At 40.0% G+C, this 13,512-nt stretch overlaps 7 protein-coding genes across 9 annotated transcripts; 1 reads left to right on the top strand and 6 right to left on the bottom strand.

Annotated features, from left to right (window-relative positions):
• LOC104777347 (pentatricopeptide repeat-containing protein At1g33350-like) lies at positions 11-5,612 on the top strand. 3 transcript variants are annotated; one of them, XM_010501579.2, is made up of 3 exons: positions 11-760; positions 2,200-3,374; positions 3,487-3,636. In XM_010501579.2, exons 1-2 carry the CDS (start codon positions 138-140, stop codon positions 3,200-3,202), a joined length of 1,626 nt encoding a protein of 541 aa, XP_010499881.1. In that variant the 5' UTR covers positions 11-137; the 3' UTR covers positions 3,203-3,374; positions 3,487-3,636. The 3 variants fall into 3 exon arrangements, with proteins under 3 accessions (XP_010499881.1, XP_010499880.1, XP_010499879.1); XM_010501578.2 differs by lacking the exons at positions 11-760; positions 3,487-3,636 and adding exons at positions 5,083-5,350; positions 5,463-5,612 and having other exon boundaries at positions 1,371-3,106; XM_010501577.2 differs by lacking the exon at positions 11-760 and having other exon boundaries at positions 1,371-3,374.
• LOC104777348 (22.0 kDa heat shock protein-like) lies at positions 3,652-4,356 on the bottom strand. The gene has a single exon (XM_010501580.2). It carries the CDS (start codon positions 4,250-4,252, stop codon positions 3,677-3,679), a length of 576 nt encoding a protein of 191 aa, XP_010499882.1. The 5' UTR covers positions 4,253-4,356; the 3' UTR covers positions 3,652-3,676.
• Positions 5,560-6,433, bottom strand: LOC104777349 (22.0 kDa heat shock protein-like). The gene has a single exon (XM_010501581.2). The coding sequence runs from the start codon at positions 6,226-6,228 to the stop codon at positions 5,653-5,655; it is 576 nt and encodes a 191-aa protein (XP_010499883.1). The 5' UTR covers positions 6,229-6,433; the 3' UTR covers positions 5,560-5,652.
• On the bottom strand, positions 7,055-7,955 carry LOC104779053 (22.0 kDa heat shock protein-like). Its single transcript, XM_010503449.2, has one exon. The coding sequence runs from the start codon at positions 7,754-7,756 to the stop codon at positions 7,055-7,057; it is 702 nt and encodes a 233-aa protein (XP_010501751.1). The 5' UTR covers positions 7,757-7,955.
• On the bottom strand, positions 8,048-10,784 carry LOC104777350 (putative clathrin assembly protein At1g33340). The gene is made up of 2 exons (XM_010501584.2): positions 8,597-10,784; positions 8,048-8,260 (listed from the first exon to the last, which is right to left on the bottom strand). Exons 1-2 carry the CDS (start codon positions 9,744-9,746, stop codon positions 8,256-8,258), a joined length of 1,155 nt encoding a protein of 384 aa, XP_010499886.1. The 5' UTR covers positions 9,747-10,784; the 3' UTR covers positions 8,048-8,255.
• LOC104777345 (peptide chain release factor 1) lies at positions 10,950-12,663 on the bottom strand. The gene is made up of 5 exons (XM_010501572.2): positions 12,079-12,663; positions 11,863-11,990; positions 11,708-11,778; positions 11,536-11,617; positions 10,950-11,190 (listed from the first exon to the last, which is right to left on the bottom strand). Exons 1-5 carry the CDS (start codon positions 12,530-12,532, stop codon positions 11,170-11,172), a joined length of 756 nt encoding a protein of 251 aa, XP_010499874.1. The 5' UTR covers positions 12,533-12,663; the 3' UTR covers positions 10,950-11,169.
• LOC109132277 lies at positions 12,717-13,204 on the bottom strand. Its single transcript, XM_019243809.1, has one exon. The coding sequence runs from the start codon at positions 13,079-13,081 to the stop codon at positions 12,812-12,814; it is 270 nt and encodes an 89-aa protein (XP_019099354.1). The 5' UTR covers positions 13,082-13,204; the 3' UTR covers positions 12,717-12,811.

Genomic DNA, 13,512 nt, shown 5'->3' with positions numbered 1-13,512 from the left:
ATCAATTTGGAGAAGAGACGATAAAAACGGAGAAAAGTGAAGACGAAAGAGAAAACGATAGACTCGGAGAGAAAAAAGACGAAGCACACACATCTATCTCATCTCTCTCTCTTCACGTTTGGTGGAAGTGCGTGCACATGGGGACACGTGTAACACAATTCTCTTACTACCTCCACGCGCCGTCGTCGTCGTCACATATGGCGGAGCAAGTACTGAATCAATTCATCTCCGCCGCGATCTCAAAGTCGACGCATTTGAATCATTTGAAGCAAGTTCAGAACTTTCTGGTAGTTTCGGGACTAAAGGATTCACCTTTCCTCTGTTTCAAGCTTCTTCGTTTTTGTACTCTTCGTCTCTGTAATCTCTCTTACGCTCGTTTTATCTTTGATCGTTTCTCTTACCCCAATACGCATCTCTACGCCGCCGTTTTAACTGCTTACTCTTCTTCTCTCCCACTTCATGCTTACTCAGCTTTCTCCTTCTTTCGTCTTATGGTTAGTCGATCTTTTCCTCGTCCTAATCACTTCATCTACCCACTTGTTCTTAAGTCTACTCCACATCTCTCCTCTGCTTTTTCAACTCCTTTGGTGCATACCCACTTGTTTAAATCCGGGTTTCATCTCTATGTCGTTGTTCAAACTGCTCTTCTTCACTCCTACGCTTCCTCTGTTTCTCACATTCCTCTTGCAAGACAACTGTTCGACGAAATGTCTGAGAGAAACGTTGTTTCCTGGACTGCTATGCTTTCTGGGTATGCTAGGTCTGGTGATATGTCCNCAGTTTTACAAGTCGGACAGAAATTAACAGACTGGAAACTGGTTTTACTATCCCCGTCGCCGTCGCCGGAGGAGGAATCATATTCATCAGGGCGTTGAAGAAGACTAGAAGAAGGGAACTGACGGTTGGAGAAGAGAAGATCCATTTGCTTAGAGCAACGTGGACAATTCGGCTCTGCTCTCAACTTCCGTCGTGTCACAGGTACCGGAAAATCATCTCCTCCTCCTCCTCCGCCACCTTGTTCCGATTTGAACCGTTCTTGAATACGGCGACGAGGCGATAATGATCCCAATTCAAGAGAATGAAGACGCGTGTGTAGAGGTGAAACAGAACGAGCGTGTAAAGCTAGAGACTTTAGATTCCTCCATCTCCAAATTCCAGACATTTTGAATTGATTTGATAACAACAAAAAAAAAAACAAAGATGTGTATGTATGTGTGTATGTATGTGTCAAACAGACAAAACAGAATCAGCAACGCAAAAACCCAGACACGAGATCGGAATCAAAGAGATATGTCTTGTCTGCATCAGCTTCAATGATGTTTTTTTTGTGTGTGTGTGTGTCGTATATATATATACGTTATTGTAATCTGTCTGAAGAATTTAATGAAGAAGCGTTAGGTTAGAGATTAGAGATCGAAGTGGGGAGACCTTTTAAATCCATCAATTTGGAGAAGAGACGATAAAAACGGAGAAAAGTGAAGACGAAAGAGAAAACGATAGACTCGGAGAGAAAAAAGACGAAGCACACACATCTATCTCATCTCTCTCTCTTCACGTTTGGTGGAAGTGCGTGCACATGGGGACACGTGTAACACAATTCTCTTACTACCTCCACGCGCCGTCGTCGTCGTCACATATGGCGGAGCAAGTACTGAATCAATTCATCTCCGCCGCGATCTCAAAGTCGACGCATTTGAATCATTTGAAGCAAGTTCAGAACTTTCTGGTAGTTTCGGGACTAAAGGATTCACCTTTCCTCTGTTTCAAGCTTCTTCGTTTTTGTACTCTTCGTCTCTGTAATCTCTCTTACGCTCGTTTTATCTTTGATCGTTTCTCTTACCCCAATACGCATCTCTACGCCGCCGTTTTAACTGCTTACTCTTCTTCTCTCCCACTTCATGCTTACTCAGCTTTCTCCTTCTTTCGTCTTATGGTTAGTCGATCTTTTCCTCGTCCTAATCACTTCATCTACCCACTTGTTCTTAAGTCTACTCCACATCTCTCCTCTGCTTTTTCAACTCCTTTGGTGCATACCCACTTGTTTAAATCCGGGTTTCATCTCTATGTCGTTGTTCAAACTGCTCTTCTTCACTCCTACGCTTCGTCTGTTTCTCACATTCCTCTTGCAAGACAACTGTTCGACGAAATGTCTGAGAGAAACGTTGTTTCCTGGACTGCTATGCTTTCTGGGTATGCTAGGTCTGGTGATATGTCCAATGCTGTTGCTCTCTTTGAAGATATGCCTGACCGTGATGTTCCTTCCTGGAACGCTATTCTTGCTGCTTGTACTCAGAATGGTCTTTTTGTTGAAGCTATTTCTCTATTTAGAAGGATGATCAATGAGCCTCATATTCGTCCTAATGAGGTAACTTTAGTTTGTGTCCTCTCCGCTTGTGCTCAAACTGGTACGCTACAGCTGGCTAAAGGGATTCATGCTTTTTCATACCGTTGTGATCTTTCCTCTGATGTGTTTGTTTCGAATTCTTTGGTCGATTTGTATGGAAAATGTGGTCACTTGGAGGAAGCAAGCTCTGTTTTTAAGAGAAGTTCAAAGAAAAGTTCAACAGCTTGGAATTCTATGATCAATTGCTTTGCTCTCCATGGTAGAGGCGAAGAAGCCATAGCACTGTTTGAAGAAATGGTAGAGTTGAACAGTAACCATATCAAACCAGATCACATTACTTTTATTGGTCTTCTCAATGCATGTACTCATGGAGGTTTGGTTTCAAGAGGCCGTGCTTATTTCGATCTCATGACAAAAAGATTCGGTATTGAGCCACGGATTGAGCACTATGGCTGCCTAATAGATCTTCTAGGCAGGGCTGGTCAGTTCGAAGAAGCATTGGAAGCTATCTCCACAATGAAGATGAAAGCAGATGAGGCAATTTGGGGCTCTTTGCTCAATGCTTGTAAGAAATATGGTCATTTGGATTTGGCTGAAGTTGCTTTGAAAAATCTGGTTGCTCTGAATCCTAACAATGGAGGTTACATTGCTATGATGGCAAATTTATATGGAGAGACGGGTAAATGGGAAGAGGCACGTGAAGCTAGAAAGAGGATCAAGCACCAAAATGCTTATAAAACCCCAGGCTGTAGTTGGATTGAGATCGATGAAGAGGTCCATCAGTTCTATTCTCTTGACAAATCGCATCCAAAGAATATAGAGATATATATGATACTTGACAGCCTCATCTCTTTCTGATACTTTTGGAAGGTCCTAGATTCTCGATATGACTTGACAAAGCTGCACTCTACTTTCTAAAACCAAAGCTGGTACGGTAATGTTATATTGTTATGTACTCTTTTGCTGTGGTATAAGAAGAGGATCACTGGTATGATACTCCAGGAGAATATATATGTTGCTTGTTAAGAAAGTAAGTCTTTTAGTTTCACTCTTCACTTGTCAGTTGTTATTAACCGATATTTTCTCTGATTCAAGCGAGAAACTATTAGTTAACTCCCTTTTTTGCCTGTTTTGATTTCCAGGGCCATGGAAGATTAAACATGGCGAGAGGGGTGATCTCTTATAGTCTTATACTATGCATCGGTTACTCGATAGTTATAATGTTTACACTTTCTCGTGTAAGGTAAAGACGTGTTATATAATTTTTTTCAATTACACAGATTTTACAGACATCAAACACGATCCTAGATTCAACAAGAGCTCTTTCTGTGACTAAGCAGAACTGAGTTTGCCAGTTTGATCGCCTTGGAACGCAATGTCAACAACTCTTGGACCCTTAACTTTTTCTGGGGAAAGCTTGTTGATGGTAATGGTGAGTACTCCGTTATCAAGCTTGGCTTTGACGGAGTCCAAATCCACATTATCAGGCATCCTAAACTGTCTCCAGAACTTGCCATGTGATCTCTCCACTCTATGCCAGTGATCTCCTTCTTTCTCCTCTTCTCTTTTCCTCTCACCGCTTACTCGCACAACTCGATTCTCCTCCACTTCTATCTTCACCTCATCCTTCTTCATTCCTGGTACATCGAGCCTGATCACATGCTCTTCTGGTGTTTCTTTCCAGTCTACTCGTACAGGAGACAGAGCCACGCTCTGATCCCTCTCAATACCTAATGGGATTTGCTCCAAGACTCTGAAAGGATCAGGAAACCGATCTCGCCAGAGATCAGCTAGTAGACTTCCCGGAGTGTCGAATGCAGATGGCAAGGACCCTTCAGTTGTTTTGATCTTTCCGAGGAACAGAGTTATAAAGAAAAAACCTAACATAGAAAGATAGATTTGCTTCATCTTTTGGTTAGAGCTTGTTTTTCTTGTAGAAGGGGTAAAAGGAGAGTGGTGACAATGGTTAGTTCTCTGATCCCTCTCAGTACTTGATGTTTGTTCTCTTCTCTATGAGGATTAAGGTGCAAGTCTGGGGTCAATATATAGATGCGTCTTATGTAGTGAATAATGCTGCAGATTCTCGAACACTCTTGCGTCTTTATTTGTTATCCTTTTGTATTTACTGAATTATTGACCGAGGAATTGAGAATGTTCTACTCAGAAGCTTGGTGGTTTAAGACTTCAAGGGTCTTCTTATCTTCCGTAATGTTCCAGACACTTCTGTCAGTATATATAGTGAAGTCCTTAATGCATATAATTAGTATTTTGTAAAAGACCCAATATAGGCCCATGATGGGAAGCATGCTCCATTTTTGGAGTTTTTAGGTATGCTTCATTGCCTATTCTTTACATTGTCTTATTCTGCATTGCGTGGTCCAAAAGACTCCAAAGTTCAAACTATACATTACTCTGAAAAAACAAAACTGTATTGATAAGTTTTCTGATTCTTAGATGTACCATATATCAAGTATCAACTATACAGCGGCAAAAATTACACTTCAGCATCAGAAGACTTGACAATACAAGTTTTAAGTGTACTACTTATCCTTTCTTTTGCTCATTAAACTTATAACACTGAAAATATAAGTTGAACCAAATCGGGATATGCACAAAATTATCATATAAATTCTGGAGAACCCATGTATATGTTGCTATAATGTAAAGTGACAACAATAGTACTATGTAATTGTTTCTTNCAAAATGCTTATAAAACCCCAGGCTGTAGTTGGATTGAGATCGATGAAGAGGTCCATCAGTTCTATTCTCTTGACAAATCGCATCCAAAGAATATAGAGATATATATGATACTTGACAGCCTCATCTCTTTCTGATACTTTTGGAAGGTCCTAGATTCTCGATATGACTTGACAAAGCTGCACTCTACTTTCTAAAACCAAAGCTGGTACGGTAATGTTATATTGTTATGTACTCTTTTGCTGTGGTATAAGAAGAGGATCACTGGTATGATACTCCAGGAGAATATATATGTTGCTTGTTAAGAAAGTAAGTCTTTTAGTTTCACTCTTCACTTGTCAGTTGTTATTAACCGATATTTTCTCTGATTCAAGCGAGAAACTATTAGTTAACTCCCTTTTTTGCCTGTTTTGATTTCCAGGGCCATGGAAGATTAAACATGGCGAGAGGGGTGATCTCTTATAGTCTTATACTATGCATCGGTTACTCGATAGTTATAATGTTTACACTTTCTCGTGTAAGGTAAAGACGTGTTATATAATTTTTTTCAATTACACAGATTTTACAGACATCAAACACGATCCTAGATTCAACAAGAGCTCTTTCTGTGACTAAGCAGAACTGAGTTTGCCAGTTTGATCGCCTTGGAACGCAATGTCAACAACTCTTGGACCCTTAACTTTTTCTGGGGAAAGCTTGTTGATGGTAATGGTGAGTACTCCGTTATCAAGCTTGGCTTTGACGGAGTCCAAATCCACATTATCAGGCATCCTAAACTGTCTCCAGAACTTGCCATGTGATCTCTCCACTCTATGCCAGTGATCTCCTTCTTTCTCCTCTTCTCTTTTCCTCTCACCGCTTACTCGCACAACTCGATTCTCCTCCACTTCTATCTTCACCTCATCCTTCTTCATTCCTGGTACATCGAGCCTGATCACATGCTCTTCTGGTGTTTCTTTCCAGTCTACTCGTACAGGAGACAGAGCCACGCTCTGATCCCTCTCAATACCTAATGGGATTTGCTCCAAGACTCTGAAAGGATCAGGAAACCGATCTCGCCAGAGATCAGCTAGTAGACTTCCCGGAGTGTCGAATGCAGATGGCAAGGACCCTTCAGTTGTTTTGATCTTTCCGAGGAACAGAGTTATAAAGAAAAAACCTAACATAGAAAGATAGATTTGCTTCATCTTTTGGTTAGAGCTTGTTTTTCTTGTAGAAGGGGTAAAAGGAGAGTGGTGACAATGGTTAGTTCTCTGATCCCTCTCAGTACTTGATGTTTGTTCTCTTCTCTATGAGGATTAAGGTGCAAGTCTGGGGTCAATATATAGATGCGTCTTATGTAGTGAATAATGCTGCAGATTCTCGAACACTCTTGCGTCTTTATTTGTTATCCTTTTGTATTTACTGAATTATTGACCGAGGAATTGAGAATGTTCTACTCAGAAGCTTGGTGGTTTAAGACTTCAAGGGTCTTCTTATCTTCCGTAATGTTCCAGACACTTCTGTCAGTATATATAGTGAAGTCCTTAATGCATATAATTAGTATTTTGTAAAAGACCCAATATAGGCCCATGATGGGAAGCATGCTCCATTTTTGGAGTTTTTAGGTATGCTTCATTGCCTATTCTTTACATTGTCTTATTCTGCATTGCGTGGTCCAAAAGACTCCAAAGTTCAAACTATACATTACTCTGAAAAAACAAAACTGTATTGATAAGTTTTCTGATTCTTAGATGTACCATATATCAAGTATCAACTATACAGCGGCAAAAATTACACTTCAGCATCAGAAGACTTGACAATACAAGTTTTAAGTGTACTACTTATCCTTTCTTTTGCTCATTAAACTTATAACACTGAAAATATAAGTTGAACCAAATCGGGATATGCACAAAATTATCATATAAATTCTGGAGAACCCATGTATATGTTGCTATAATGTAAAGTGACAACAATAGTACTATGTAATTGTTTCTTTAATTGGAACACGAATAAAAGACACAATCTCTCTGATCAGTGACCTCTACCTGACTTCTGCAACTTTCTTGTACTCCCTGTTGAAGCTTGCTCTTTTTGCTTGTATGTTTCTTCACCATCTTCATTGTCAAAAACAACCCAAACCATACTGATTTTGGTCTCCGCTGGAAATAAGAAAAGACTGGTTGATGAAAAATCGGCGCAATGGTTTTCTTGTTTTCGTTCATCGCAANTTTCTGGGGAAAGCTTGTTGATGGTAATGGTGAGTACTCCGTTATCAAGCTTGGCTTTGACGGAGTCCAAATCCACATTATCAGGCATCCTAAACTGTCTCCAGAACTTGCCATGTGATCTCTCCACTCTATGCCAGTGATCTCCTTCTTTCTCCTCTTCTCTTTTCCTCTCACCGCTTACTCGCACAACTCGATTCTCCTCCACTTCTATCTTCACCTCATCCTTCTTCATTCCTGGTACATCGAGCCTGATCACATGCTCTTCTGGTGTTTCTTTCCAGTCTACTCGTACAGGAGACAGAGCCACGCTCTGATCCCTCTCAATACCTAATGGGATTTGCTCCAAGACTCTGAAAGGATCAGGAAACCGATCTCGCCAGAGATCAGCTAGTAGACTTCCCGGAGTGTCGAATGCAGATGGCAAGGACCCTTCAGTTGTTTTGATCTTTCCGAGGAACAGAGTTATAAAGAAAAAACCTAACATAGAAAGATAGATTTGCTTCATCTTTTGGTTAGAGCTTGTTTTTCTTGTAGAAGGGGTAAAAGGAGAGTGGTGACAATGGTTAGTTCTCTGATCCCTCTCAGTACTTGATGTTTGTTCTCTTCTCTATGAGGATTAAGGTGCAAGTCTGGGGTCAATATATAGATGCGTCTTATGTAGTGAATAATGCTGCAGATTCTCGAACACTCTTGCGTCTTTATTTGTTATCCTTTTGTATTTACTGAATTATTGACCGAGGAATTGAGAATGTTCTACTCAGAAGCTTGGTGGTTTAAGACTTCAAGGGTCTTCTTATCTTCCGTAATGTTCCAGACACTTCTGTCAGTATATATAGTGAAGTCCTTAATGCATATAATTAGTATTTTGTAAAAGACCCAATATAGGCCCATGATGGGAAGCATGCTCCATTTTTGGAGTTTTTAGGTATGCTTCATTGCCTATTCTTTACATTGTCTTATTCTGCATTGCGTGGTCCAAAAGACTCCAAAGTTCAAACTATACATTACTCTGAAAAAACAAAACTGTATTGATAAGTTTTCTGATTCTTAGATGTACCATATATCAAGTATCAACTATACAGCGGCAAAAATTACACTTCAGCATCAGAAGACTTGACAATACAAGTTTTAAGTGTACTACTTATCCTTTCTTTTGCTCATTAAACTTATAACACTGAAAATATAAGTTGAACCAAATCGGGATATGCACAAAATTATCATATAAATTCTGGAGAACCCATGTATATGTTGCTATAATGTAAAGTGACAACAATAGTACTATGTAATTGTTTCTTTAATTGGAACACGAATAAAAGACACAATCTCTCTGATCAGTGACCTCTACCTGACTTCTGCAACTTTCTTGTACTCCCTGTTGAAGCTTGCTCTTTTTGCTTGTATGTTTCTTCACCATCTTCATTGTCAAAAACAACCCAAACCATACTGATTTTGGTCTCCGCTGGAAATAAGAAAAGACTGGTTGATGAAAAATCGGCGCAATGGTTTTCTTGTTTTCGTTCATCGCAAGTGACTGGATCACTTAGGTTGGTGGAGACAGAGAAATTTCTTTTGCCTCCATAGCTTGAGCATTCCTCTAGTGCTACGATATGATCCATTGTAATGGCTTGCACAGATGGGTAATCCAAGCTTTTCATACCGGGGAATCCTCTACACTTTTCATATAGTACGCGGAGATCTTGAATCTGCTGAGAAGCTTTCTTCAACATTCCGCAAGCTAAATCTCTTGCGGGTCTTGAAAGATCAAAGAGCATGTTAACCAGTGCGGCTATCCCATCGGAATACGTCATGTAGACTTGGAAACTCTCTTTCAAGATGTTGCCTATAGCTGCTTGAACCAGGTTATCTATAGGCCAGGCATAAGAAACCGGTGAACACTTCAACGCCTGTGCAATGAACTCCTGGCACTTCGGTAAGATGTGGAACACCAGGTCCATGGACTTCTCTTTGTATCGGCTAAATTTTGTACCACCAGACATAACAGGTTCGAGCTTACCAGCTTGGTTGATGATCCATCCAACTCTTTCTTGGAGATAAGCTACATAGTTCTGCAGAAAAACGAAGGATGGAGGATCTGAGCTCATCATGAACCAGCAGCAACCTATTTGGAGATGACCTGAGGTGTGTGCAATATGCAATTGCTGCTCGATACTTCGACTGCTACCACGCAAGAGACGGTGGAAAAGTAACAGAGTTTTACCGGCGACTAAGCAATCTCTTGTCTTAGCTAGACGGCGTGAGACCTGCTCAGCAAGAAAAGGAATGGAGCCCGGGGTGTTAGAGACAAGAAAGAGTATCTCGTGCATGGTTTTGTCATCAACAGGACAATCATCATGGCTAGTGGCTCGAACCACTGCCACTTCAATGTCAAAAAACGCTTTTTCATTGTAGTTTTGTACAATAGCTCTGCCAATAGATGCATGATCCTTGGCGAGGCCAAGAACTTGCCGAAGCTTGGAAGATAAATCAAGCCTCATTGATATCTACGGACTAAAATGATACTATTGGATGTTGCAAGTCTTATTAGAACTGTTTCTGTTGTGAAGTCTATATATATACATGATTCTACGATTAGACAGGAGAGACAAGAGGAGAAAGTTGCCAATAAAAGAAATAAATACCCCATGAAATAGTGGTGAGGAATCAGATCTTTTCTTTCAACTTAAAGTAAGGAATTATCCTTGCAAATATTATTAAACAGGGCATAGGTCTCATGAAAGTCAAACGCACTTTAGACAGATGCTCTAAGAGCTTTATGACTAAAATAGAACATCCACAAACATATGCTTCTGCTATCTTATTTAAGAGCAGAGTGACTATGGTATCAACATGAGATTTTTTACCAAAGATCATTCACTATAAGAAATTTTGGAAATTTGCATGTGCCAAAGCTGATCATTCACTACATAGCAGAGTTAGAGATAAAAGGGAAGGTGAACATATAGTCGCTGTTCGCTCCATCAGAAGTCTAGGAATCTTGCTCTATCGAGCAGACCTTCAGAATTCAGATCCATGTTTAAAATATAGGAGTGTGAGTCAGAATGCACCCAACGAGGCTCTAACTCTTGTTGTTTTCTGGATAAAAATGAATAAACAAACATTTCTCAGAGTCAACTCCATAAAAGTTATTTCTTTTCCTGTGTGGGGAAGAAGAGAACCTCATTCTACAAGAATCTGATTCTGTATCAAACTCTTTTTGCTATTTTCAATGTCCAATATACCTGAGGACATTCCTGCAGGCAGTGACCTGTTTTTCTTCATTGGTTCCGCTGACCGAAATATTAAGCGTGTCATATATGTGTAACTCAACTCACTAGCTAACTAATATCAGAAAAGAAAATAAATAGATACATACTAAACCCAAGTAGCTGAAGGCACTAGGTTTGTTTGATTGCCATATCACAAAGTAATTTTCATATCTTTAAAAGGGAGATACCCTTACTGCACGTAACTATCAAATGAAAACAAAACTTGCATGTGCTTCATCGTGTAAGGTACATGAACCCTTTATATATACAACCATGGAAATCTGAAAGGTAGGAACGTACCAGATAGCCACTCACTTAACAGCACCAACGAGATTTATTTTCTTATATGGAGAGAAAACAAAACAAGAACAGAACAAGGAATATATCTAATCCAAAATGGTTCCAACACAATCATAACAAAGGTGCAAAAACTTACTGCAAACATTTGAACAGCCTATTATAATATATCATCTCAAATACGTGACTATTTTTATGATCGTAGAAGTACAAATGTTAGACTGAACTCAGTATTTCACCTTTGTTTTATATACAAAATATGGTGCAAGAAATGGTAGTCACTGTGCTGCAGTAGCTACCCAAATAAAGCTCGTCAATGGCCTGCACATCATCTTTCAAAGGCAATACATCCCGACTATTTGAGAGGCTTCATTCCCTGAAAACTCAGAAAAAAAGTTCTTCAATTCAGAAAAGTTCTTCATTCCCTACAAAATAATGCTGCAACCACCGCCTATGTCCTATGAGTAGATAAAGTAACCGTAGAAATAAGGAGGAAGATGGGACAGAAAGACGGCAAGCATGCATTTCAAGCATATCTACATACAGACTTGTTTCCAGGAGGCAGAACCAATAAAAACATGGTTTCAGATTGCTTTATCCCAAGATAAAATTCTAAGGACCTTTCAATGAAAAACAGAGAATACACTTTGCACCATGACTACCTCATTGGCATACTCCTAATAACAGAGGATTCGGATTGATAAAAGAATGAAAACAATACCTTGGCTGCTCTCATGCTATTGACTGCCATACGAAGACCATCATGGGAGAGTATCAAACGAGATAAGCCACCAGTGCTCAAACTTCAAAAAACCAAATAGTAAGGTTGACTCAAAGTTAGGCCAATGACAACTACACTTAGAGAATTACAGATTCAAAGAGTGATTTGTTACCCAAGCAATTTGGCAGAATCGGCAATAGAACCGTCAGAAGCAGAAACAACATCAAGCAAAGCTTGCATTCCCTGTAACAAATTACAATTGTGTATTTGAGTCAAAGCAAAAGGTAAAGGGAAGATAGGAGGAGCTAGAGGAGGAGTTCATCATACAGGTACAAATTTAGGATTGTTGGGACCAATCTGTGAACCAGAAGAAGTTCTGATAGTGGACTTAGGAGGTAGAATCTGAAGAAGCTCAGGAGGAGGAGCATACGCATCAAGGTCCACTTTGTTCCTCACTGGAAAAATGCAAAATTTAGAAATCGAATTGGAGAAGTTAAAGTTTCAAAGAATGAAACATGGGGAGAGAAGGAATCGAATCGAGACCTTTGATGGCGAGGAGCGTGCGAAGACGGTTCAAAGCAGAAGCACGATTCTTGTGCTGTGAACGATCCTCGACTGCCTGAGCTACGATTCCGGTGGGGAGATGTTTAAGACGCACGGCGGAGTCACGTTTGTTCCGGTGTTGTCCTCCAGGTCCTGAAACTCTAAATGTCTCTAATCTACACTGCTTCATCAACTCTTCATCCGTAAATTTCAAGTAATTAGGACTTTGAACATCTGAAACAACGGTGACGGAATCGTTAACACCGGTTAAGTCGCCACTGCCGCTTCCGCCGCCGTTGGACGACGAATAACGGAGGATCGAGCGTAACCGGTTGCTGAATCCATCGGATGGAATAGTTCTTCGATAGTATATGACAGAAGACGGAGACGATATAGACGGGACAGTGAGACGGAGGAGAAGAGGGAAACGAGCGGCTATGGCCAGGATCGCCATGGTAGAGAACTACGGCGACGGGATTGGTTTCGGGATGATGACGTCTCCAAGTCTCAGCCCGGCCCATTAATTGGATTTGGCCCATTTATGTAACACTACTTTACTCGAATACTATTTTGTTGAATATGTTATTTGTCATGTANTTTTTTTTTTTTTTTTTTTTTTCAGACACAATACAAAAATGTTAATTGTATCAAAAATTTAATATATCTATTTGAATTCATCAACGTTATTATGTACAAGTAGAATCATTGTTACATCCTTCTAAGGATGGGTCCATTAGTTAGGACCCCAACAGCTCAAATACATAACCGTCCTAAGAGACTCTTCAGCTTGCTTGGCCTTGTTGTCATCCTTAACGGAGGCAGCAGCGGTGGTTGACGAAGAAGAGAATCTGTTCGCCTGAGAAGCGGATCTCACGTTGTTCTTGATACGTTGATTCACAGATCTGATCAAGTAGTTCCACCGGCATATGCCTAATTGATCCTTGGACGCTTCCAAGGCTCCTATGCTTGCTGCCACCAACCATGCTTTGCTAGTTGAACTCATCTTTTTTTTTTTTTTTTTCGGAATGGAGAAAACTCTTTAGTTTATTAAGTTTTGTAAAAATGGAGAGTTGTGTTTGAAGTTAGATAATGAAGAAGGTGAGATTTGATGGGTCTTGTTATATACAGAGAGAAGCTGATAAAAGAAGCCGCAAGTTATAGTGAAACCAGATGCTTTATCCCACAGGTTTTTTCCCAAAGTTCATGTCGTGTGGGCAAGTGAATTAGTTAGTACTTGGTGGTAGTTTACCTTTGTGTCCACATGAGAGCGAAATGGGTAAGGGTCATTATTGACTCTTCAAAGATTATGGATTCTACCACAAGTGTCGGGCTATGCGCAGTTGCGCACCTTGTTTCGGTGACTATTGCAGGCCCTCACGTTTTCTGTTCACCTTAAAGAATTTTTTTTTTTTTTTTTTTTTTTTTTTTTTTTTT

This window comes from Camelina sativa, chromosome 3 (genome assembly GCF_000633955.1).
Source record: "Camelina sativa cultivar DH55 chromosome 3, Cs, whole genome shotgun sequence".
Lineage (NCBI taxonomy): Eukaryota > Viridiplantae > Streptophyta > Magnoliopsida > Brassicales > Brassicaceae > Camelina > Camelina sativa.
The sequence above is the reverse complement of the archived record's forward strand: the minus strand, read 5'-3'. Positions and strand labels throughout refer to the sequence as shown.